Raw genomic sequence first — 27,008 nt, 5'->3', positions numbered from 1 at the left:
TCTCCTTGTCGTAAATGGAATACGACAACTAATGAGGTAGAAGCTTCCTACTCTCAAAAGCAATGGGGTGCACACCTTGGGACAAAACTACCCCGATCCCTACACCTGATGCATCGCACTCCAATGTGAAAGGCTGAGAAAAATGTGGGAGTGCTAAAACTGGACAACAACTCATCCCCTCCTTGAGGCGGTCAAACGCTGCCTGAGCTCCATCTGTCCACATAAAGGCCCCTTTCTTAGTCAGATCAATAAGGGGTGTTGCCAACTGTGAGAAGCCCTTCACGAACTTCTGATAATAGGTACAGATGCCCAAAAATCCTCTCAATGTTGGCACATCTCGGGGCTTTGGCCAATCTCGAATGGCTCGAATCTTCTCCTCATGCACCTTGACCCCATCTTGCACCGATGATGTGTCCCAAGTAAAGCATCTCTGTCAACCCAAAATCACACTTAGACATCCTTGCATAGAATTGCTGCTCCTCCAATATACGCAAGACTGTCTCCAAGTGTTGCAGGTGCTCTTCACATGTCCTGCTGTAGATCAAGATGCCATCAAAGAATACCAGTACAAACCTCCTCAACTGGCTTCAGACACATGGTTCATGCATGATTGAAAAGTAGCTGGTGCATTAGTCAACCCAAAAGGCATGACTAGGAACTTGAAATGCCCATAATGACACCTGAAGGCTGTCTTCGGAATGTCCCACTCTCTCACCCGAATCTGATGATACCCTGACTATAGATCTATCTTAGAGAAGTACTTGGCCCCTCTAAGCTCGTCCATCAACTCATCAATGCGTGGAATGGGATACCTGTTCTTCAACGTCTTCTTGTTGAGGGCCCTGTAGTCAATACACATGCGAAGAGTCCTGTCCTTCTTCTTCACCAGCACAACTGAAGAAGCAAACGAACTAGAACTTGGTCCAATGCCAATCAGATGGCTCTCTCGATCTCATCCTTATAGGCCTTGGGATGCCTATAGGGTGTGGTGATGACTGCTTGCACACTAGGCTCCAACTCTATAGTGTGCTCAAATCCTCTGTCAGGTGGTTGCCCCGGTGGTATATCTCCAAAAACTACCAGATATCTATCCAGTATTGCCTGTATGTCCGGATGTGGTGGTGTGGTCTTTTCCCCAGCCTCTGAAATCCTCAGCGCTATTGCTCATGCTATGTCTCCATGCGTCAAATCAACGTCCATCCGGTGAGCTGAAACTGTCCAAGGGGGGTACGAATGCATGCCCCTAAGAACCACCGCTTTGCCATCTGGCCCAATAAACTCCATCACCCACTGTTTCCAATCGGTGGTAACCCGACCAAGGGAATACAACCATTGGACACCTAGCACCACATTGGTGTCCGGTACATCCACTACGAAAAAGTGAGCATCAATAAAATTGTGGGTGGCCCCACTATCTACCAAGACTGAGACACGTTGCCCCTGCACCGCACCTCTGATCCTCAAAGTCAAGAATTTGGGAATCCCGCACAAAGAAGCTAGGACTTCCCCTGCTGGTGCGAAGGGTGCTCCTCCCTGATGTCGTGGTGGTGGTCCTTTTCTCGCTGGCTCCTCGCTGTCTTTGCCACCAAATTCCAACTCCTCATCATCCTCCTAATCACTGTTTGAGAAGACCTTGATGTAATGGGCCTTGCTTGCTGTGCACTTATGACCGAGTGCCCAAGGCTCTTGGCATGTAAAGCATAGTTTCGTCCTCCTGAGGTCTCTCCTGGTCTCGTCATCCAACTGACCACACCCTTGGGCTGCTCTCTGCGTTGTGGGTGCTCGAGTGTCACTTCCCTTCTGAGGGTAGGGAGTGTGTGCAGGAAATGGAACTCGAGCCTTGGGAATGACCCCCTGCAAATCCGGAGTGAAAGACACTGCCTCCAAAAGAGTAGATGGTTTGCAAGACTTCACCAGTCCTTGCAATGGCTCTGTCAATCCCTCCACAAATGTGTATACTCTCCTCACATCTGACAAATCAGGCACCATGACTGAGACCCTCAAAAACTCCGAGATATAATGCTCTGGATGCCCTATCTGTCGGAGCTGGGTCAACTCTCTAAAGTGAGCCTCTAGATCCTTTCGATCAAAGCGCTCCACTACTCTTCGTGTGAAATCCTCATAGGAGGTCACGCTGGCATGCCCCAGAGTGGACAAACCATGAAACCACCAATCGTGTGCCTCCCCCTCCAGGTGCAATGTGGCCATCTTGATGGCTTCTACCTCTGTCATTCGATTCAGCTGGAAGTATGTATCCAACTTCTCTACCCAAGCACGTGCTGTGCACTTGGAAGTGCCATCATATGTAGGGAAATATATTTTCCTAATAGAACGATGTAGCTCATAGTTTTGTGTACCATAGCCTTTCCCCTTCTTGTTCTGCTTGAGCTTGCAAAAGTCTCTGAAGGTTAGAGCCTCTCTAAAGTCTGCCCCCATGGACTGCCACTCCCGAAAATGCTCCCCCATCAATGATGGATCCTCAACTCCACCAGACTCTCCCTGCGCCAGAGTTATAAAAGAGGGTAAAGTAGCTTGAGTTGGTTCACTTGAGGATGGCCACTGTGTAGTGGGAGAAAGATGATCGAACTGTTGAGAGGCCCCCTAAGTCTCTCCAACTACAAACTCCCGGTGAGTGCTTCACTCCCGATTTTGCATTTTGATCTCGTCCAACAACTCCTTCTACCCCTTTGCCAAATCACTCAAAGCCTTCAAGACGCTATCGAAGGTCATCTCTTCTCTGCTCTTGGGCTCACCCATATCTTCTGTTACTGGCAACTGCAGTCTTCCCACGATCCTCCATGTCTGGAGTAATCTCCAACTCCCTTTTCCTGCTCCGCTACCTCTTCCTTCTGGAAGTAATATTCTGCCGGTCTTCTTCACTCATAGAAAAGTTTTCCCACAGCTTAGCCAAAACCGAAGCTTTGATACCACTGTAATGTTCCAAACTTAAACAAACAATGATATACAAAAGCAAATTCGATTTATGCACAAAAAAAATAAACGATCAACAAATACTCAATACACAACAGAAATGAGAACCAACTGAGCCATTTTATTTATGAATGGAGCAAGTACAATAGTGTGGAAAAAGCACTTGGGCTTGCCTCAAGGTCAAGCTAGACAGAACCCAGGTGTTAACAGAAATCCCAAATGCTAGAAAGCAACTGCTCCTCTAAGGCTCTGTGTTGTCTCCTAGTGATGACAACTGCTGGCTGGAAAGGAGTTGCAAGAAACCCTGCATCCGATGCTCAGAAAATGATGAAACTTCAGCCACAAGCTTCTTGGCCAAAACCCACAAAAACCCCAAAAGGGTTTGGCTTGAACCCAACCTCCCAAATTCGACCTCCTCTATGGCCTACGCCCTCCAAACAACTCCATAAATACGACCTGCAAGAAATGGCCACAAAGTCTTCCTCCAAGCTCTGGAAAGGGAACAAACTTCACCTCGAATAACTTCTCCAACTCCACGACTAATCTCAGCCTCAAGGGCTGATACTCTACCCACCAAATGAGCTCCCAGACACTGCCTTTGCGCTGGCCCAGGTAGTGCGAAAGTCACAGTGTCAAACCAAAAGCTCAATCAACTCCCTCGAAGAAAGGGTGAGCTCTTTGCCTGAAGAACTCGTGCTAAACAACTAGTGACTCGTCTAAGCAACTCGAGCAACCAAGATAAATTGATATACACTCATGAATGCATAAGAAGAGGAGAGTTGCCCTTCTTATATAGTTTTCGTGGGGCACTTTTCCCTCCATTTCGTCCTCCATCGTGGGCCCCACTTAACCAACACCATGTGAAAGTTATCCCCCTCCATGCAAATCGAACTACAGAGTGCGTAATTCCATAGTGAGGGTGGCTCCCATGTGTAACTTAACTACAAAACAAAACATCTTCTCCTAGTCTAATCTCCTAATAACATCGAATGGGGTCCACTAACTCCAAAATTGGCCCCATAATACAAAATTAAATCTTATTCCAAAATGATTTAGGAAGGGACATGACAAAAGGCCAATTCCAAGAGGACACTGAGCAAGAAAGGGTGACGTTTGGCCTCCTAAGGAATCTCAAACAAGTCACTTCAAGCCAATTTCAAGGGAAATGTTGGACCTTTCAAGCAAATTGGCCTCCTATGTTTGACATTACTTTGTTTAGTGGGGCTTTATTACATTTTTGAATTTGGAAATTCATTTCCATGCTTCATGGAAGTGCTTTTGACTTGTGGTATGGGCATAGGCCTTTATTTAAGTCATATTTTGAAGGCCAATAAGCTATATTTGAGGTTTTTATTGGAGTTGTTTTGAAGGTGCCATCCCCTTGGAAGATTTTATCACCTCTCTTGGGGATTTTAACCGATGTGAATCAATTTTTTCATGTAATGACTTAGTCTCCAAGCCTTTTGTTGTTGACATGTCAATATTTCTTGAAGTTTCTTAGCATTTTCTAAGGAGCAAAAAGGGGAGAGATGTTGAGAGCCTCTTCTATAAATTGAGAACTTACCTCCCAAATCATTGTGAATTGTTGAGATCATTATGCCATAATGTAATATTTTCATGAAGCCTTGGTGTCAACTATTGAAGTCTCTCTTTCTTGGTTATTCTTCATATTTTTCGTAAGGCATTATTGTGATGATTCACAACTACCACAGGGCTACATAGATTGATACATTGAAGGGCAACTTTGTCACTTGGAAGGAGAAGTCAAGGGTTTGTTTTCTCACTTCCCCTTTGTTGGCGCAAGGTAATTATTGAATCTCCTTGTTAGGCCATACCCTCAAAGGTTCCTTAACAAGGGTTTTGATTTTATTTCATTCCATAGTTGATTTTGTGGTTGAAGCATTCCCCCTGGAGGGATACACGGGATCCCTTTGTGTAGGGATTTGGTTTCATAACTTTTCTTGATTAGACAAGGGGCTAATCTAACTTCTATGGTTCCAGCCTGTTGCCTTAATCCACAAGGATCAGATAACCAATTTTAAGAGGGGCATTCATCTTGACTCCAATTGCCCTAGTGGAGATAAGGAAATGAAGCCCTAATCCAATAACTAACCACTTACTTTAAAAATTCCAAAATTGTCTTTTATTTTTCTATAAATTAAAAAATACAAAAAATAGAAAAAAATAAAAGAACAGAAAAATCTAATTGTCAAAAAAAATTATTGAAATTCATTTATTTACCATTTAGAATAAAATCCACAGATCAAATTTTTGATCTAGATGTTTTTCTTGGGATTTGTGCCATATTTGGCCCAAGTGCAAGGTGGCTCTCTTATTTTATGCTTTCTCTAACATCGTTTTAAGAGTTTGAAGGTCCTTACAATTCAGGAATTTTATAACAGCAATATTTACTATTTCACAAGAATTGGTAAGACCCTAGGCCTAGGGCTTCATGAAAAAGGTTGTTTCTAACCCTCTTCAGCCCTAGTTTCATTTGTAAAGTGTTTCAGGTGTATATTATTAACATTGGGAAGTGATTTAATCTACCCTAAAGGCTGCAAGAGGTTTCATCTTGTTTAGGGTGTTTTCCAATTTTGATCCCATGGGGATTGGCCCCCAATTTCACGCAAGTTTGGATCAGATTTCTGTAGCTTACTATATACTTGCATTCTTACTGCTGCTGGAATGTATTTTTTGTCTTATTACAGTGCCCAACTTCAAGCACCCATAGATCCATCATCCTAGTGTGTTTAAACTTTACACATTTCAGGCTTGCTTGAAAGACACTCCAAACCTGGGATTTCTGCATTTTTTGCCAATTTTGCAGGTATGGAAGTGTAGGACAGTGGCAAACTAGTCCAAATCAAGTTACAAAATCAAGTGGCAACCAAAGGCAAATCATTTCACTTGATGTATATACCCTTCCCTCACTCTTGAGTGTCAAAGGTAACCATTTATTATGAAAATTGAGTGAGCATTCACATGATGGTTTGTATTTTTTGCATTTCGTATTCATATATCGGACCTAGCATTTTCTTTCAGTTAACTACTAACCTACATCATACATCGGCATTGGTCTCTAGAATTGTTGGTGAAGTGTGTGCAGATTGGGATGCCCCTTGTGGTTTCCTAGCAGTTGGCCTAAAGTGAAAGGAGATCATGCTGAGGTGATAGTGGGCATATCTCCCTTGTCTTTACCCCCTAGCACCTTGACCATGACCTTTCCAAGTCTACTAATTTGGGTGGTAACATGTGCCATGATCAGACTCTGCATGTTTTGTCTCTAATAGTCTGGAATCTTTAAAATATTTAATTTTTATTAAATTTAAACTTTTTATGTGTTTTTTTAGTAAACTGAGTCATTGAAATCAGATTGCTTTGAGTCAATCCAAGTCTAAGTCTGAGTTGACCTTGACCAATTCTGAGTTCGAGTTTAAAAAATTGGAACTTCAATCTCCTCAGTTCCTTCTGCTACAGTTGTCTGAAACTCTGATTGTAGGATCGATGCCCTATGTCATCACCTCATAGTTAACCCATTTGTTTTGCAAGTGGCACTTTACCTATCGCAACTGGTTGCTTTGTCCTGTAATCACTGTTCCCCAAGATGACAATCATTGTTCTATTTTCAACCTTGCAACTAACAGTTTCCCTCTGGAAAATATAGTTATTTAGTTGTGATCAGCAAACGGTTTCTACCCATAACTAGCTAACAACATGTAACCTACTATATGCACTTCACTTGTAGGATGATTCAGACAATGAAAGTCTGGATTTTGTAATTGGTAAACCTAATCTAAAATTAATTTTATTCTATTTATGGAAAATAGATAGTTTATATGCCATATATTCCAAATTATGTATTGGATTAGATATTTTCACTTTGGCATATTACTTTTTCTACTTCAAGATACACCATCTGGATTCTATTCTTGATCATCTGAAAATCCTATATGCCTGTTAAAGATAGATTCCCTACAACAATGTTGCTAGTTTTCTGCAACAAAGAGAACTCTCAATTTCTGTCTTGGCTTGGAAACATATACTCTACAGTTTTGTGCATAACTTGAAGAAGTTACGTGTGTGCTTTTCATATATTAATATATTATACATGCATTTGTAGTCCCTTTGGAATCTTTTCACCATCCCTAGATGTTGCTATAACTTATTTGTCTTGTGTGCTAGTCTGTTTTTCATCTTTGCAAAGCATACTTACGAATTTCTACCTTCCTTTGCTTCCATGTCTTACTATTCCTGACATACTAGACCTTTTTGGGCTTGAGTTTCCTTGTTTCTACATTCCCTTACACTTCTAGGAGTCTGAATATAGGAGTGTAAAATGCAGATTGTTTAATTTCAATTTTTGTGTCTGGTTGGGCACCTTTTCAATTTCTACCTTGCATATCCCTCATGCTGATAAATTTTATATTAATTTCATAAATGTCCTGTAGTAAAGTTCCTTCATGGCTGAAAAGTTTTGCGCCGGCAAATGCTCTCATCCTTGAAGAGGAAGCGTGGAATGCTTTCCCAAAATGCAAAACAGGTTTTCCACTATTTGAACCTTTTGGGTTGTGTGTTGTTTCCAGTGTTCTTGTTTATTTTCTTTATAACTTTATTATTATTATTTCTTATTATTGTTCAGCAGTATGGACTTTGTACTAAACTTTCCACTGTTTCCTTGTTATGCTGGCAATGGATCGTAATTTTTTTTCAAGTGCTCAAGGTATGCCTCCGAAGATAAATTAGCATGATGCTTTTTTACTGCATTTCTGTATTATTTCTCAATTTTTTTTTCCCTTTTACAACAGTAATTCTTTGTTTTTGTAGCATATACAATTACAGATGAGAGAAATTACTAAAATTTGCTTTGTTTAGTGCCCGTATTTTACCAAGTTTACTGTGACTGTCGAGACTATCCATGTGGCAGACAATGAGCGAATATTTAATGTAAGCATGATTTTATTTTATCTTAAGAATGATCCATTTGATTCTCTTTGCCAAACTATCTTGAATTGCACTACCACGTTAGTGTACTTTTCTTTTTACTTAAGATATAAATTTTCTCTTTATAAAAATATTGTGAAAGGCACACTGCTAGTGAACATGGTTAAAAAAAAGGACTTTTCCCTGCAGGTACATAATTTAAGTGTGGAAAAACTAGCTTTAAGGAAGATAGAAAGTATTGATATAGCATCAACTACAACAGATTACTGGAATTATCTAATTGGAAGCACCAATATCGACATTTCAACATTTCAGTCATGTAAAACAGGTCGAGGACCCCTTTTGGCTGGATGGCAGGTGAATATGATACTATGCTGTAATATTAATTGATAAGAGGATGACTCTGCTTCTGCATTTGAATTATCGTTTTGTGATTAGTTGAACCTTGACTGAAAGATGAATTGAGTTCTCATACTTTTATGAATTTTAGTTCAGAAGGGAAGTCATGGCGATTTCTACCACTAACTTTTGTATGAATCCCGTTTTTTTCTTTTTTTTCTTTTTATAGATTTTGTATATGCATTACATGCATCAAGGAAAATGCATTCTTCATATATTATGAGTGGAATCTATTGCGATGCTTATGGACCTTAGATGTCTTGTTTATTTTGTTCTTGACAACAACAGAAAGAAAGTCTACATTTTTGGAGATGATTGCATTTTATGTAAGGAAATATGTCTATGTTAGGATATTCCAACACATAGGAAATAGTTAAGTATAACTTGGTCTAATGTAGAGTTAGGTGAAGTGTGTTTCTTTACTATGTACTTTTGTAACTTACAATCCGATGGTTACGATATGTTCTAGACATGAAGTGATCCGACGGTTCATTCTCTCATCGGTATTACCGATGCTTGATCCTTGGCTTAACACCCAATTGGTCCATGATCTCTATTCAAAGAGCATGGAGGGTCATTTGTAGTGTAACCGTTCATGAGAGAAGCTTATGTAAATTTTCATTCTTTTATTAATAAATTGCCTGAAGTGGCCGCGTTGGCTCAGGCCGTGGACTGTTTCCCTCTTTGAGGGTTTTAACCACATCAAGAAAACTAGTGTATTGATCTGTGATCTGTTTGTGAGCGGTGTCCTTTGGTGTTCTGTATGAGGAACTTGCCCTATAAATTCCTAGATGGGGTTGCTCTGTTACCATGTAGGAATTTACAGGGTAAGTTCCTCAGACAGAACAACATACTGGATTTATACAAACAGACTCCAGCCTTGTATGTCAGCTTAAGAAATCCCTTTATGGTCTCAAGCAAGCCCCTCAGGCTTGGTATGCCAAAATGGATAGCTTTCTTTTAGAAACTGGCTTTTCTAGGTGTCATTTTGACAATACTGTCTACACCAAGAAAGTGGGAAAGTATCTTATCATTCTTGTTCTTTATGTTGATGATCTTATCCTTACTAGTAGTGATCCCAACCTTATAAACCATGTGAAGTCCAGCCTTAAAAAGAAGTTTGAAATGACAGACTTAGGACACTTGCATTATTTTCTTGGTCTTCAAGTCTTGCAATCCAAGGAAGGTATTTCCCTTTCCCAGTCCAAGTATGCCTGTGATCTTCTATGCCATTTTCACATGGAAGACTGTAAGCTAGCCCCTTCTCCCTTTTAGTCTGGATCCAAACTTTCAGTCACTTGTACTTCCCCTGAAGTTGATGCTACCTTATACTGTCAACTTGTAGGAAAACTTTTGTATCTGACCCATGCTCGTCCTGACCTTTCCTTTGCTATTGGCCTTATTGCTCGGTTTATGCGAAAGTGAAATCCACATGAAAGTCATTGGAAAGCAGCTAAAAGAATACTTCGTTATGTTCAAGGTACAATTCAATTTGGGATTCATTATAGTCCAGAAGCATCTCCTCTATTGGTTGGTTTCACTGATTCCAATTGGGCTAGTGACCCCGATGATCAGAAGTCTACTGTAGGTTATGTGTTCACTCTTGGTTCAGGACCTATTACATGGGCTTCAAGAAACAAAGTGCCATTTCTCTTTCTTTAGCAGAAGCAGAGTATCGTGGTGTCGTAGAAGCTAGTAAGGAAGCCCTATGGATTCGTTAGATCCTGTCAGAGTTTGGCTTTCAGCAGCAACATCCGACTACACTTTGGTGTGTTAATCAAGGTGCCATTCAACTATGCAAAGATCTAGTCCAACATCAGCGCAACAAACACATTGAACTGCACATGCATTTCATTAGAAGGCTCATTCATGACCATGTTCTTGAAGTGCAATATTGTTCAACAGATGATCAAGTTGCAGACATCTTTACAAAGGTTCTCACAGAGGCATAGTTCTGACATACTTGGCTTGCTCAAGTGCTTCGAGATAACTTCATGACCCCTCCATGATTACCCAAAAAGTTTGTGGGTAACGGGAACTGTTACAACAAAATCTGTTGTCTTAGCACAAAGCATCACTAGGTGACCTAGACAATGTGCAACACTCAGGAGTGTCACCATTGTCACCTCAGTAACTACTCCCCTCTTTTTAGTGAGGGACACGATCCAACACAAGCAAGGCTTCCCTGGTAGGGCTTAGGGATCAAGTAACCCAAGCATTTTAAGTTAAGTTCCCCTTAAGAATCCTACTATGTAAATCCACTGATAAAGTATAGCAAATTAGGGTTTGAGGTGGATGGAGTGGATTCTAGATTTGGGTTCAAGAGAGCTATGGGTCAATTGAAAGGCTAGGGTTGGCCTAAAGAGTCTCAAATTGTTTTCCCAAACACCAAATCAAGAAAATACTCATGGTTGCTATAAACTATGGTTTTAAATTAGCAAATTGCAACAACACAATTGTTTATAACAGCAGCAATTTTAGCTGTGAGAATAGTGGATACGTATGTAAAATAAAGGGTAAATTAGAGAGTAGCTAGGGACAAAGTTATAACAATTTTTGATTGTTAATAAGGCAGAAAACTGCAAATCAAACCTTGAAATCAGTCCTAGAAAATGGCTAAAAATATGAAGAACTTCAATTTATTTCTCTAATGCACTTTTACACAATGTCTAACCCTAGGGCATACATCAATAAGTCATTAAATGCTAAAATTTAAGATTTTGTTGTAATTTAAACGTAATCTACCATAAAATAAAAAGAAAAACAACATTTTGTATTTTAAATGAATGCCACAAGAGATTTGGACTAATTTTTTTATCAATCTAGGGCATATGGAGTCTAAGAATCAAACAATTTTAGGTTTCCTTGGAGTGACACTAAATCCAAATAGATGAGGAAAAATAAACAAACTTACCCGAGGGTTGGAGATTTAGGTTTGCATTTTTTTAGACGATTAAGGAAAATAATAAAATATCTCTATTCCTCAAATACTTGGAAGAAAGATTTAACTTAACAAGGGACAATGGAGCAAATACGAAATAAACTTAACAAGGTACAATGAAGCAAATACAAAATAAACTAACTTAGCACATGAATTTGCATCCCATGAAACATTGCAAGGGTGGAGTAACAAAGCTCAATCCCCTTGAAATTTCTTCAACATGGTTAATCTGATGTTTACTTCCAAGTGGCTCCCAAGTACCTTTAGGCACCATTTTTAATACGTGCAAATCACTTTATTATAACCAGTGAAGTGGGCTCGATCACTCCATTAGGTCCGATATGATCTCGATACCAAGATAAAACAAATAAACCATCTTTCTTCACCATGCATCATCCAAGATTAACCATAAGCATCCATGAAAAGAGATCACATGATATCACAATTCCACCCAGGAGAAGTTGCTCAACTAAGCCTCCATAGTGCACGAGAGAGAAAATTCACTCAAGAGAATGAATGATCCAAGTTATGACAATAAATGAAGGAGGTAAATTGCTTTCGTATTTCTATTACTGTAGCCAATCGATTTAACTCGAAATTAGGCTAAAGGCGCTAAAAAGTACTAAATTCATGATAAAAGGTGGATATGTCATCAAGCTACCACCCAAATATAGTCTGTAAAAAGAAATAACATGAAAAATAGCCTCAAAGAGCCCACACGTGTGAGCATAAACTCCTCCAAGGGTGACTTTATTGTCAAAAGGCATGCCTTTCTATGAAAAGGTGCAAGAAATAGTTCAAAGGGTGTATCTCATCCCATAAGTCATGTCTCTCCATCCAAAGGAAGTGTCTCATCACCAAAATAGCCCTTTCAAGCCATATGTTAGCCTCCAAATGCTCATGTCATTGTTAAACAGAGTGCTAGGGTGTTTTCATCAAGCTAGGGCATGATCTCATCAAGGTAGAAGGTGGAGTTACCCCTCCAAAGTGGTCCCAAGTGGCCATCCTCATCAATCACCATCAAGAGAAGAGCAACATCCATCAACAAGGTACAATGCTACTGTGGGGGTGTCCTTTCATCTCAAGGGTGCACCTGCTCTCCAAGCCAACGTCTTAGCCTCAAAGGTTCACTTCTAAGGTCCTCAGGTCGAAGGAGGTTCTCATCAACTCGACTAAGTCATCATCAAGGTGAACACTCCTTAAAGGTGCCCCAACATCCCCCGTTAAGTGCTCCGCGTAATCATGGAATGTGGCTAGACGTCCTCTATGAAGTAATGGAGAAGCAACACATCATCCCTCAAGGGATCTTGGCAACACCTGGAAGAATCATCTAGCACATACTCAAGGAATCAAGTGAGATCAACATCCTAGGTATAAGAATCGTAAGAGCATCAAGGTGGACCATATTTAACGTCAAAGTCATCAAGGTACTTCACACAAGTAGCATCTTCAAATGTCTCACTAGCTTATGATTGTATACAAGTTGCTAGTCTTAGGTATGGAAGGGTTATCACATAACTCTATTAGGCGCTTCCAACCCCAAGGGGAGGAACAATTTCTAGGGTGACCCTTTCAAATGATGGGCACAAGTGGTAGGTGTTATGGCTTGGGGTTTACTTCATAAAAGGTGTCATAGTCTTCTAGTAGGTTATGTAAATGCAATATCCCAAATGGCTATTCTAGTGTAGTAATAAGCTAACAGGCAAATAAATCTTCAAAGATAGACAGGAAAACAATAATTACTCATGAACAACTGGAAATAGCACCAAAAACTCCATATATTTTATTTATTAAAATAGAGAGTACATCAGCTAATAAACACATGAAACTTGGACTTTGCCTAGCAAGAGAGAACACGACCTACAATAGAAGAAGGAAATCAACCCAATCTGGCTATAACAACTTGTGTTGAAGTTCCATGACACTAGAGAATCTAGGTTAGGGTCTTACAATCTCTGACACAACCAACTCAAATCCCACAACAAACTACTTTGCACAACAGAATAAACACAACAGTAAATCAACTAGTGAACATTAGACAACTTTTTACAATTTTCAACCCAACTTCGTTATATTAATCAATCTTTAATACAACAGTCTAGGCTACTGTACCAGGGATCATGGCCCTCATACAATCACTGATACAAGAATACAACTAGGCCTTGGTGTCAGTCCTTTGACAACCAATCTACTTTGAACAAGACAACACTTGACCTACTTGTTGATGTAGCGCTCCACAACCCTTTTAGTCCACGTGTCCTAAAGTTTAAACATTATGCTGGTCCTTTGGCTCCTAATCTGTAGCAACACCAATATGCCTCTATCAATGATCCACGTCCTTTAGGTCACTAAACACAACTCACCAATTTCCCTCTAGCCGATCATTAGTCCATCGATGTGTCAACACATAAGGTCTTCATCAACTTCCCACTTGCTGCTCCTTAGTCCTTCAAGAATACAACACTTTGGGACTTCTTCCCACTTCTGCCTTCCTTTGCTATTATATTAAGACAGACTTAGGGCATGGAGGCTGCCCACTATCACTATCAAAAGTCCTTCTCCAACAGTCAACTTAGAGCCTATTCATAAGCTGTTAAAATTGGAAACTAGGGCCAAACTCCACATGGGTCATCTTATTTATGACAGCTAATATTTTTCTTGGATTCCTCTCTCCAAGAGGTGTAGGATTGATCTAAAGATCATTCGATTCTGACATGTACAGATGAAGTTATTAATTTATTTTGATTATGGTCAAATTGTCAATGTTGGCCAACAAACTTATGTAGGCTCAAAAGCTGAACAATCATGTCTATTCATCCTCAACGTTGCATATAGATGGAAGGTGACTTAGCCTCATTTGGACACACTCATCTTCACACTTCTCTCTCCCCTCATTGATTGGGTACGAATTTCTGGGCGTCTCTCTCTCCACACGTCCGAAATTTCAGGAGAGCGAAATTTTAGGAGGCCGAAATTTCAGGAGACCGAATTTCTGGACAGTTTGACCAAGCGTTGACCAGCATGTGTTGACCTCCTTTGACTGCGTATTTTGTGAGGGCTATCTCTGTTTGGGCAGGCCGCATTTCTGGGCACAAAAATCGAGGCTAAATGTTGACTGTCGACCAATGTTGACTGCAGTTAGGGCTGACTACAGGTGGGCTGTTTTACCAGACTTTGACTGGGCTAAATTTCACTGTTTTATCTTGTTGTTTGGAGGCTGAAGTTGATAGATTTGCTGAGGGTCAAATCTGCTCTGTTGACCGGCGTTGACCTTTCTGGTTAGGGCTCTTTTGCTGCTGTTATAAATGATCAGATTTGTAAATTGTACTATCTCTCTCTTTTGAACTATTGAAGACTAAAAGAAGATTTGATCAAGGGTTTCCCCACATTGGGGTTTGTCCCTAGCTGGTGCCACATCTTGTGTCCTCTTGTCTTGTCTTGTCTTCTATTGTTTATGTTTATGTTCTATCTACATTTTACTATCATGTTGATGTGATTGCTAATCTGAATATTGACACTGGGCTAATAAAGAAATTGAAGTAAAATTGCTCTAAACCATAGAACATACCATTGTTGCCTAAAATTAACATGGTATCAGAGCTGAGGTGAAGACAAATCCCAAGCAAGAGTGAAAGAGCAATCACTAAAGATAGTTGGACAAGGACAAAAGGTTCAATGCGTTCCTCATCCTACTTCACGGCTGAAGACAAGCTCCATGATAAATCTGACTATCATGGATGGAAGATGTCCCTTGATTTGACCTTGGAAGAAAAAGAAGTGATAGACTATGTGCAGAGTAAAATCCCTAAACCTCCTACAAATGCGCCGATTGCTGCGAAGACCAAGTACAATAGGTCTGAAGTCAAAGCAAAGAAGATTATTAGGGATTCCATTGACAATCATTTGGTGGCCTACATCTCCTAATTGAAGACCTCCAAGGAGATCTATGACAAGTTGGTCGGCATGTTCAAGGTTAGTAATGAATGATCTACTCTCGATTGGAGAAGTCATTCCTGATAGGGAACTTACACTCACCACCCTTGGAGGACTCCCACACTGTCCTTAACAATGATCGAATTCCAGGGTTGGAAGAATTGATGTCGAGATGCATTCAAGAAGAAACAAGAATGGTGGAGCAAGAAATGCCTTCTATTAGAAGCAACCCCACTACATTCTCCGCTTATGCCAAAAGGAGAAATAATGCAGGGTCTAAAGATTTTCCATAGAAAGCCTAGATCTAAGGGAGGAAGGAAGGGCAGGTGCTTTGTTTGCAATAAGTTTGGCCACTATGCAAGGCAGTGTCCAAATAGAAGGGACACATCGCATGATGATGATCACAATCATTCTAGGGGAAACTTCAACAACAACGATCAAAGGACTGGCAGGTCCAATGGCAAAGGAAAAAGGAATTCGGGACATCAAGGAAATGGTCGACCCTCCAAGAAATCAAGGAAATCTAGGTATGAAGAATCAAATGTTGTTAACAATAAGCAAAAAGAGTATTATCTTATATCGACCCTCTCCACTGCCTCTCCTTTGGACACTTGGGAAATTGGTTGATTGATAATGGTACCTCAAGGCACTTCACTGGATACAAGGAAGCCTCTCTAAACAGAAAGAAAAGGAGACAAACTTGGAGATCATCCTTGGAGATGATGTCACCTATCTCTTGAAGGGAGTAGGGAATGGTACCCTTCAATTGATTCAAGGTAACACTATTCATTTGCAAGAAGTACTATATGTACCTAATCTCAAGAAGAACTTGGTGTCCATTTTAGCCATGGAGGACAAAGGATTCAAGGTGGCATTCATCGATGGAAAGGTATGTGTTTGGAAAGAAATTTTAAAGATGCTTTTACTCTTGGGTTCAGGGTTGACACTTTGTATCAAGTTGGAGGAAGTCCATTGGGAGCCATGTCTTGCGACACATCTCTACAATCTGAACTATGGCACCAGAGGTTTGCCCATCTTCATTATAAGGCCCTACCCGATGTGAGACAGATGGTGACAGGTATGCTTGAGTTCAAAGTAGAGCATGAAGGTGTATGTCCAGGATGTGCCGAAGGAAAACTTACAAGGGGACCATTCCCCTCAAGTAATAGCAAGACCACAGATATATTGCAGTTGATCCACTCCGACATATCTGGTATGATGCCCATAAACTCTTTGGGAGGATACTTATATTATCTCACCTTTACGTATTATTGTTCTCGCAAGACTTGGATGTACTTCTTGAAGAAGGATAAAGTGTTCACCTGGTTCCGACACTTCAAAGCCTTGATCGAAGACCAATTCGAGAAGAAAATCAAGATATTGAGGACTGATAATGGGACCAAGTACGAATCCAATGAATTCCAGGATTATTGCAGAGAAGATGGCATTAAGAGGGAGACTTCAATGCCATACACTCCTGAGCAAAATGGTGTGGCGGAAAAGAAGAATCACTCTATTGTAGAAGACTTTCGTGCCATGCTTCATGGTCAAGGCCTTTCAAAGTTCCTATGGGTTGAAGCTGCAAATACTGCCGTGTATGTTCAAAACCGATGCCCTCATCAAGCATTGGACTCAAAGACTCCTGAAGAAATGTTCACTGGTAAGAAACCTGATGTCTCTCATTTTAGACTTTTTGGAAGTCCCATATATTTTCATGTTCCGAAAGAGAAAAGAAGAAAATTGGGTGCATTTGGGAAGAAAGGAATCTTTGTGGGCTATTGTGAAAATTCTAAGAGATATAGAATTTATATGGCTGGTCAAAAGGAATTTGAGATAACTCATGATGTCACCTTCGACGAAGATATGGCCCTCAGGAAGATCAACAACCTTCCAATCCTATGGAAGGACAATGAAGTTGACACCAGAAATCTGGGTGCAAAAGAAGACGAAATGATGCCTGATGTTGATGAACCTATGGATCCTCCTCCTCATGAGCCCTCCTCCAAAAGGAGACCTTGATGGCTTAGGAAGACTCTCGAAGATGCCAAGAGACACATTGCACCAAGGGGGATTTTCCGTGAAAGCAAGAAGCCGAACAAGTATCAAGGATATTTGACCGCCATGAGCACTATCATTCAAAATGAGCCTTCATCATTCGAAGAAGCAATGAAGCATGAAGTATGGAAGGATGCTATGAATGAAGAATACGAGTCAATTATGAAGAATGATGTCTGGGATGTGGTCCCTAGACCCCAAGACAAATCGGTTGTCACCTCTAAGTGGCTCTACAAAATCAAGCATGGAGCTGATGGAAGTGCAGAAAAGTTCAAGGCTCACTTTGTTGCTCGAGGCTTCTCTCAAAAGGAAGGTGTAGATTACGATGAGATATTTGCACCTGTTGCCTGATACACCACCATCCACTCGATCATAGCCCTTTCTGCCTCGCAAGGATGGAACCTACATCAGATGGATGTCAAGACCGCTTTCTTGCATGGTTCAATCAAAGAGGAAGTCTATGTGGAACAACCCAAGGGGTTTGAGGTTCATGATCGGGAATCTCATGTATGTAGGTTGAAGAAAGCTCTCTATGGATTGAAGCAAGCACCTCGGGCTTGGTATGAGAGGATCAATAGCTATCTAATGAAGCTGGGATTCACTAGAAGTGAAGCCGAATCGAACCTTTACTTTAAGGTTGAAAATGATAAACCTCTCGTTTTGGTACTTTATGTGGGCGACCTCTTTTTGACAAGTGCAGACCCTCTCATTCGCAAATGTAAGAGGGAGTTGGCTTCTGAATTTGAGATGAATGACCTAGGACCGTTGCACTATTTCCTAGGGTTGGAGGTTTGGCAAAATCCAGGGGAAATTTTTCTCTCTCAAGGAAAATATGTTGTGAAGGCACTGGAAAGATTTGGGATAGTGGACTGCAAACCTGTGACTACTCCGATGGAACTTAACTTTAAGAAGTTATGTGGTAGTGCTGTTGGACCTAAATTGGGAAATGCTTCTGAGTATCGTCAACTCATAGGAGCACTGATGTTCTTGGTGAACTCCTCTCCGGACATATGGTTTGCAATTAACACATTGAGCTAATATATGGTTGAGCCTCATCATATACATTGGATTGGTGCCAAGAATATTCTAAGATATGTTCGGGGCACAATCACACATGGACTAAGATACACTGTCGGAGATGTGAGGCTGCATGGTTATTCTGATGCTGATTGGGCTGGTAGTGTGGTGGATCGCAAGAGCACTTCTGGATGTTGTTCTTTTTTGGGTTCTGATTCGATATCCTGGATGAGCAGGAAGTAGAAATTGGTTGCCTTGAGCACCACTGAGGTCGAATACATCGCTGCTAGTATGGCCTCTTGTGAAGCTGTCAAGTTGAGGAAGCTCTTCAGTGAGCTGTTTGGACATGAGATGGATACCACCGTGATCCTCTGCGACAACCAGAGTGGGATCCAATTATCAGAGAATCCCATGTTCCATGATTCCTCCAAGCATATAGATATCAGGTACCACTTTATCTGGGATATGGTACAATGAGGAGCAATAAGGCTCCATCACATTGGCACTGATGAGCAGGTCATCGATATTATGACAAAGCCCCTGGGGAAGGTCAAGTTCTTGGCCTTTCGAGAACGACTTGGAGCCGTGGAGAGACCCTCTTATGAGGGTCCTCTATGAGATGGACATTGAGCTTTGGGAGCTCTAGGGAGCTTGGGGTACTTCTTGGAGCGATGAGCAACCATAGGGTGATTGGTTCAGCCTTCCCCTAGTGGTTTGCTGTGTATAGGGTGAGTGGTTTAGCCTTCCCCTGCGATACCCCTTGGAGACATGTAGGTAGGATCGGTGGTTCATCATTCTCCTGCTGAGACATCCTACCCATGCAGTCTGGGACTCATGGGAAGTACTTCTCATCTGGCCAATGAGTAGGGAAATGAGGATAGGAACCATAGTACTACCAATGGACGCATTGTGTACTACCATACTCCCTATGCTAGGATGACCAATATTGTTTTGGGATCAATTGGAACTGACTTCGGGTTAGTAAGAGTGATATGACACACTCTCCTTTGATTAGGACTGACTTCGGGTCAGTGGAGAATGGTACGATACATTCTCGATCACTTCTTCTTCTTCATAGTTCAGCAGAGCAGAGCAGTGCATTGATGGCAGAGATATTACAGATTGGCAGATGGATTAGCAGATGGAGTTCTCCCTAGTTGAGAGGGAGTGTTAAAGCTGGCAACTAGGGCCAAACTCCACACGAGTCATCTTATTTATGACAGCTAATATTTTTCTTGGATTCCTCTCTCTGAGAGGTGTAGGATTGATCTATAGATCATCTAATTCTGACATGTACAAATGAAGTTATGATTTATTTTGATTATGGTCAGATTGTAAAGGTCGGCCAACAAACTTATGTAGGCTCAGAAGCCCAACAATCACGTCTATTCATCCTCAACGTTGCATATAAATATAAGGTGACTTAGCCTCATTTGGACACACTCATCTTCACACTTCTCTCCCCCTTTCCTCATTGATTGGGTACGGATTTCTGGGCCTCTCTCTCTCCACATGTCCGAAATTTCAGGAGAGCGAAATTTCACGAGGCCGAAATTTTAGGAGATCAAATTTCTGGACAGTTTGACTAAGCGTTGACCAGCATGCGTTGATCTCTTGACTGTGTTTTTTTTGTGACGGCTATCTTTGTTTGGGCAGGCCGCATTTTTGGGCATAGAAATCAAGGCTAAATGTTGACTGTTGACCAATGTTGACTGCAGCTAGGGTTGATAGCAGGTGGGTTATTTGACCAGACTTTGACTGGGCTGAATTTGACTGTTTTGAGGGCTGTTTTATTTTGTTGTTTGGAGGCTAAAGTTCATTGAAGTTGATCGATTTGCTGAGGGTCAAATCTGCCCTGTTGACCAACGTTGACTTTTCTGGTTAGGGCTCTTTTGTTGATGTTATAAATTATCAGATTTGTAAATTGTACTATCTCCCTCTGTTGAACTATTGAAGACTAAAAGAATATTTGATCAAGGGTTTCCCCACATTGGGGTTTGTCCCTGGCTGGTGCCACATCTTGTGTTCTCTTGTCTTGGCTTGTTTTCTACTGTTTATGTTTATGTTTATGTTCTATCTGCACTTTACTATTATGTTGATGTGATTGCTAATCTGAATTGATATTGGGCTAATAAGGAAATTGAAGTAAATTGCTCTAAAGCATAGAACATACCATTGTTGCCTAAAATTAACATAAGCCCACTTTGCTGCCCTTATTCCTTCAAGAACAACCCCTTTGGCTTCATCAAGTCTACCCTTCTTACAACTGTTATAAGCAAAACTGATCTAGGGCTCATGTGACACCTACTACAGTCCTTCCTTTCTATCCTCAGGATGTCAAACAAAACTGTCCAACCTGGATTCTCATCCACTAGCAACAAAGTCAACTTGAAAACATCATTCTACATACCTTTTCATTTGTCACTGGACCTATGCATAATGTTGTAGGCTCTCGACCTAGTTAGGGCTTCTGACTGTACATGTAAGCCCTACCTTTCTGCTCCAAAAACCCATCCTCAAGCTGCAGTCCTGCTCCATCTTCAATTCTCTTCCCTTTGCTAGCTTCTAGGACTGATGTAGCACTTGCTTAGGCCTTTCGGCCTCTCTAAATTAGAGGTTACAAGACTCTCGACCCTCCTTCCAAACACACAGAGAAATGCGGCTTGATTATAGGATATTTCGCTATGCCTTTGTTGGGTCCCTATAATACTAGTGATTACCCCATTACTATTGTAGTTGTACCCCTTATTAATATTGTTGTGCCCCTATTAACCCCATATTGTCATTACTGTGCCCCATAGAATCCCTCTATTGTTATTTTTGTGGCTTTATATTATTATTGTTAGCTCGTCTGGGTTATATTGTGACTCCTTATACTCCTATATATAGAAAGGATGTTTTGTCATTTGAATCATCCAAGAATTGTTCATTTATGTAATGTAAAGGAGGTTGCCCCCTCGAAGAGGCTGAATTCTAAGGCGTTGATCTATCTTTTCTATCTTTTTCTTGAGCTGGTTTCATAACATTTGGTATCAGAGCTTTGGATTCTAGGGTTTCGCTGCTCCAAACAGGTCATCGTGGCATTTTCGCTAGAACTTTTTTTCTACGACGTTTCAGAAGCTAAAAAAAACCCATTTGAGAAGACATCGCGTTGAATCTCGGGTCCGAATTTCAGAGCTTTTCGCGCTATATTTGCAGAGATATGATCTGAGGAAGTTGGTCTTTTTACAGACTCCTGAATTACATTCCAAACAGGTGACCTGGGGAAAATCATCATAACTTTCTCTCTGAGCATCGGATTGAAATTTCGTAAGAAGCTACAGAAAGAGGACGGACTATAGTTTCTTGTATATCTTTTTCAGAGCCAAAGGTCGAAACAGGGACACGTGGCATGTCGTACAAGTTCGCTCTACTGAACTAGTCTATAATCAGGTCACTGTGGGAGATTTGACATAACTCTTCCTTGGAGAATCCAATTGGGATTAGACTGGTGGCATTGGAAAGAGGACACAGAGGGCTACTACAGGTCGCAATTTCAGAATTGGATGATCAGAAATTACAAAGATACATCAGAGGCAATATCGAGCTCCTACAAAGTGAAAAAAGGTGTGTAGATTTTTTTAAATTTTTGCTTAAGCTTGGTTTGAAAAATTATTTTGAAGGAATTCAAAGGGCATAGTAGAGCATTGTTATCGGTAACTGATGCCCAGAGGAAAGAAAATGCAAACACCTAGTAAGCAACCTGAAAGCAGTAGCATGACTCATGAAGAAGAGGAAGAAATGCTACATGATATATCAAAATTACAAGACCAAGTGCAACAAATGTCAGTCTCACAAAAGCTAACGGAAGCTAAGATAAATGGCATGGAATCTAAGATAAAGGGCGTGGAAGCTAAGATGAATGGCATGGAAGCTAAGATGGACGATTGGAAGACAGATTTGAAGACAGACATGGAAGAATTGAAGATAAATATGAATAAGTTGCTACAAGAAATGGTCCCTAATGGTGAAAAGGTAGTAAAGGAAAATCATGATGAGAACAAAAGAAATGTTAATCATGATTCCATAGACCCTAATGTTGGATCGAAGACCCTCCATATTCCAAAAATCGATATGAGGAAGTTTGATGGCAAGGATCCCGCAACATGGATATTACAGATGGAACAATTTTTTGATCTCAATAATGTGCAAAACACACAAAATGTACGTATTGCAACTTTATATTTGGAACCAAATTAGTTTGTATGGTATCAATGGCTTTGCTCTCGTAAACAAATTATCACTTGGACAATTTTTACGGAAGAATTGACAACACATTATGAGGATACAAAAAGCAACACTTTTTTTAGCCAATTGATAAGTCTCAAACAAAAGGGTCCAATAATGGAGCACATTGAGGAGTTCCAAAAATTGAACATAAGGGTAAAAAATATTCCAGAGGAGCATAGGATTGATGTGTTCATAGGGACTTTAAAGGATAATATCTAACATGATGTTCGCCTTTGGGAATCTGATTCATTAGAGAAGGCTTTCAGGTTAGCAAGAAAAATGGAAAGCAAAATTATGGCAACCAGGAAGCACACCACTCACAACTATAAAGATGGAAGTATTGTTGCCCCTAGTCTTCCACAACCTGTAAGGTTGACACCACAACAATTGGAAGAAAAAAGAGCAAAAGGGCTTTGTTATAGTTGTGATAGCAAATACACTAAAGGTCATAAGTGTGCTGAGAAGAAATTATTCTACATAGATTGTGAAGAGGAAGAAGAAAAGGAGCAAGAAAAGTCAAAAGAAGAGGATATACTCCAGGAACAAAGCCTAGATAAAGAAGAAATGAATCCGACCATATCTTGTAATGCATTGGCGGGAATTACCACTCCTCAAACCATCAAGATAGAAGGACAAATCAAGAAGAAAAAGGTAATAGTGTTGATTGATTCAGGAAGTACCCACAATTTTATTCATTGTAAGGTAGCAAAAGAATTGAATTGCTTCTTATATCCAGCACCAGAGTGTCAAGTGATGGTTGCAAATGGAGGAACAATAAATTGCTCAGGAAAGTGCCATAATATCAAGCTATCGATGAGAGAATATGTATTGACTAGCCCAATGCTTTCCATTCCAATGGGAGGTGCTGATGTTGTACTAGGAGTCTAATGGCTACAATCCTTGGGTACAATAGCTTTTAACTTTCAAGAACTTTTCATGAAATTTTCTGTGGAAGGAAAGGAAGTTGAATTAAGGGGTATTGTAGGGAAACCGAGAAAGATAATTAGCTCTAACGGTATGACAAAGCTTCTAAAAAAGGAACAAAGAGGTGTAATTGCACAATTATGTTCGCTAGATGTTTCCACATTGGAATCATTTATTTCTCCAGATCTCCAAAAAGCCTTGGACAATCATTCCAAGGTATTTGAGACTCCCAAAGGTCTCCCACCTATTCGTGATCACGATCATGCTATTCATCTGATTCCAGGAAGTGTTCCTCCAAACATCAGGCCGTACAGATATCCCTATGCCCAAAAGAGTGAAATTGAACGTGTGGTTGCAGAAATGCTAGAGGCTGGTATAATTCAACCGAGTCAAAGTTCTTTCTCTGCTCCAGTAGTATTGGTGCACAAGAATGATGGATCATGGCGCATGTGTCCGGATTATAGGGAACTCAACAAGCTCACTATTAAAGATAAGTTTCCCATTCCTGTCATTGATGAATTACTGGATGAATTGCATGGATCAATTTACTTCACCAAGTTGGATCTTCGTTCAGGATATCATGAAATCAGAATGAAGACTGAAGACATTCCGAAAACAACATTTAGAACTCATGAGGGTCATTATGAATTTTTGGTCATGCCTTTTGGCCTTACCAATGCACCTTCAACATTTCAAGGTTTGATGAATTCAATTTTCAAACCATTCCTTAGAAAATTTGTGTTAGTATTTTTTGATGATATACTAATCTATAGCAAGTCTTGGAAGGATCATGTTGAACATGTTGACAGGGTGCTACAACTATTAGAGGAGAAACAATTATATGCAAAAAGATCCAAATGTTTCTTTGGAGTACAAGAGGTGGAATATCTGGGTCATATTGTATCTCATGAAGGAGTTAAGGTAGACCCTAGCAAAATTAAAGCCATTAAGGAATGGAAAATTCCCACATCCATAAAGCATCTGCGAGGATTTCTCGGGTTGACAGGGTATTATCACAAGTTTGTTAAGAATTATGGGAGAATAGCAGCACCTCTAACAACATTATTGAAGAAAGATGCATTTTCATGGACTCCAGAAGCAACAAAGACATTCGAACATCTTAAAGAGGCAATGTGCCAAGCACCGGTCTTAGCTACACCGGACTTCACAAAAACCTTTATTGTGGAATGTGATGCTCAGGAAATGGAATTGGTGCTGTTTTAATGCAAGATGAAAGACCCATTGCTTTTGAAAGTCGTCCAATCAAGGGAAAGTTTTTACACAAAGCTATTTATGAGAAGGAAATGTTGGCAATACTCCATGCACTTAAGAAATGACGACCCTACCTAATGGGAAGACACTTCAAGGTAAAAATGGATCATGATAGCCTTAAATACTTTTTAGAACAAAGTTTATCCTCTGAAGAGCAACAAAAGTGGGTCACAAAGATGTTGGGTTATGACTTTGAAATCATCTACAAAAAAGGGAAGCAAAATGTGGTGGCAGATGCACTCTCAAGAAAGGATGAGGATGTGGAAGCATTGTTGTGTGCCATTTCTATTATCCAACCAGATTGGATAAACGAAGCAAGGGAGGAATGGAAGAATGACGAAGAAGTGTGGGCACTTATTCAAAAGTTACAACAAGATTCCAGTATGTCTGATACATTTAGCTGGCAAAATTATTCGTTATGGTACAAAGATCGCTTATACCTCTGTAAGAATTCCCAGCTAAAACAAAAGATTCTTATGGAATTGCACACTTCTCCCTTAGGAGGGCACTCAGGATTTTTAAAAACTTACCACAGGGTTAAGAAGGAATTTTTTTGGGATGGCCTTTAATCAGATATCCAAAAATCTGTGGCGGAATGTTTGGTTTGCCAACAAAATAAAATTGAAACAATTAAGACACCGGGTCTATTACAACCTTTATCCATTCCAAGCCAACGTTGGGAGGAGCTTTCAATGGATTTTATCACAGTTTACCCAAGTCTGAGGGAAAGAGTGTCATCATGGTGGTAGTTGACAGACTTACCAAGTATGCACACTTTTGTGCATTATCACATCCATGTAAAGCCAGTACAGTTTCTACTGCATTTATGGAAACAATTCAAAAGCTACATGGAAATCCAAAGATTATTGTAAGTGACAAAGATCCCATTTTCACTGGAAATTTTTGGACATAATTATTTTCTTGTCTTGGTACTCAGTTAGCTCATAGCTCATCTTATCATTCTCAATCTGATGGGCAAACTGAGATAGTAAACAAATGTTTGGAAGGATATCTTCGTTGCTTTGTATCTGATAAACATACACAATGGGTCAAATGGTTGCCTCTGGCTGAATGGTGGTATAACACTTCCTTCCATACAACAACAAAAATGACCCCATTTATGGCACTTTATGGGTATCAGCCACCATCCATCACATCATATTTAAGTGAAAATTCTAAGGTTCAAGCAGTGGAACATCACATCGAACATCAACAACAAGTCCTCCAACTCTTAAAGGATAACCTCGTGTTGGCACATAATAGAATGAAACAACAGGCAAATCAACATCGTAGCGAAAGAAGTTTTGATGTAGGTGATTGGGTATTCCTACGGCTACAACCATATAAGCAAATGTCCCTCAAGCAAGCTAAGAAGGATAATAAATTATCACCAAAGTATTATGGTCGATACAAGGTGTTGCAAAAGATTGGTACTATGGCATACAAATTGGAGCTTCCTGCAGCTTCTTGATTGCACTCAGTTTTCCATGTTTCATGTTTAAAGAAGGTTATAGGAGACAAGCTCCCAGTTCAAACAATATTGCTAGAACTTGACGAGGGAGGAAAAATTATATTGGAACCGGAAGCAGTCACAGAAATACGAACTCGACAGCCACGAAATCGATCAATTTCGGAGTATCTTATCAAGTGGAAGAACTTATCCGCTGAAGATTCCACATGGGAGGATGAGAATTTTATACAGAAGTATCCAGAACTTCTCAAGCGTTGAGGACAACACTTTTTTGAAGGAGAGGGGCATGTTGGGTCCTTATAATACTAGTGATTACCCCATTACTATTGTAGTTTTACCCCTTATTAATATTTTTGTGCCCCTATTATCCCCATATTGTTATTATTGTGCCCCATAGAATCCCTCTATTGTTATTTTTGTGGCTTTATATTATTATTGTTAGGTCGGCTGGGTTATATTGTGACTCCTTATACTCCTATATATAGAAAGTAGGTTTTGTCATTTGAATCATCCAAGAATTGTTCATTTATGTAATGTAAAGGAGGTTATCCCCTCGAAGAGGCTGAATTCTAAGGCGTTGATCTATCTTTTTTATCTTTTTCTTGAGCTGGTTTCATAACAACCTTTATGCACAGAACTGCCTTCTAGACTTCGGCCTGCACTCTTCCAAACTTGGCCTCCACTGTGTCACAAGAAAGAACCAAAACCTCACCTTTCTCAACTTCGGCTAGGGCACCAATGGACTACGGCCAAATCATAGATGTTTTACCTATGATTCATTGCACTTGGATGTGACAAATGAGGATGCTCCTCTCCCTTTTTTATATGTCTCCTTGGTGGTAACAACTAACCCTT

At 40.3% G+C, this 27,008-nt stretch overlaps 1 protein-coding gene across 1 annotated transcript in view; it reads left to right on the top strand.

Annotated features, from left to right (window-relative positions):
• Positions 1 to 27,008, top strand: part of LOC149192612 (uncharacterized) — a 267,241-nt gene that overhangs the window by 43,271 nt on the left and 196,962 nt on the right. The window contains exons 4-7 of the mRNA XM_089404651.1: positions 7,380 to 7,471; positions 7,644 to 7,651; positions 7,804 to 7,875; positions 8,062 to 8,229. Of these exons, the coding sequence (XP_089260777.1) occupies positions 7,380 to 7,471; positions 7,644 to 7,651; positions 7,804 to 7,875; positions 8,062 to 8,229 (340 nt within the window). The remainder of the gene's footprint in view (positions 1 to 7,379; positions 7,472 to 7,643; positions 7,652 to 7,803; positions 7,876 to 8,061; positions 8,230 to 27,008) is intronic.

This window comes from Pinus tabuliformis, chromosome 2_2 (genome assembly GCF_031772625.1).
Source record: "Pinus tabuliformis cultivar Carrire ecotype Pingquan chromosome 2_2, CPIR1, whole genome shotgun sequence".
In the NCBI taxonomy this organism is placed as follows: domain Eukaryota; kingdom Viridiplantae; phylum Streptophyta; class Pinopsida; order Pinales; family Pinaceae; genus Pinus; species Pinus tabuliformis.
This window is presented reverse-complemented; position numbering and strand designations above follow the sequence as displayed.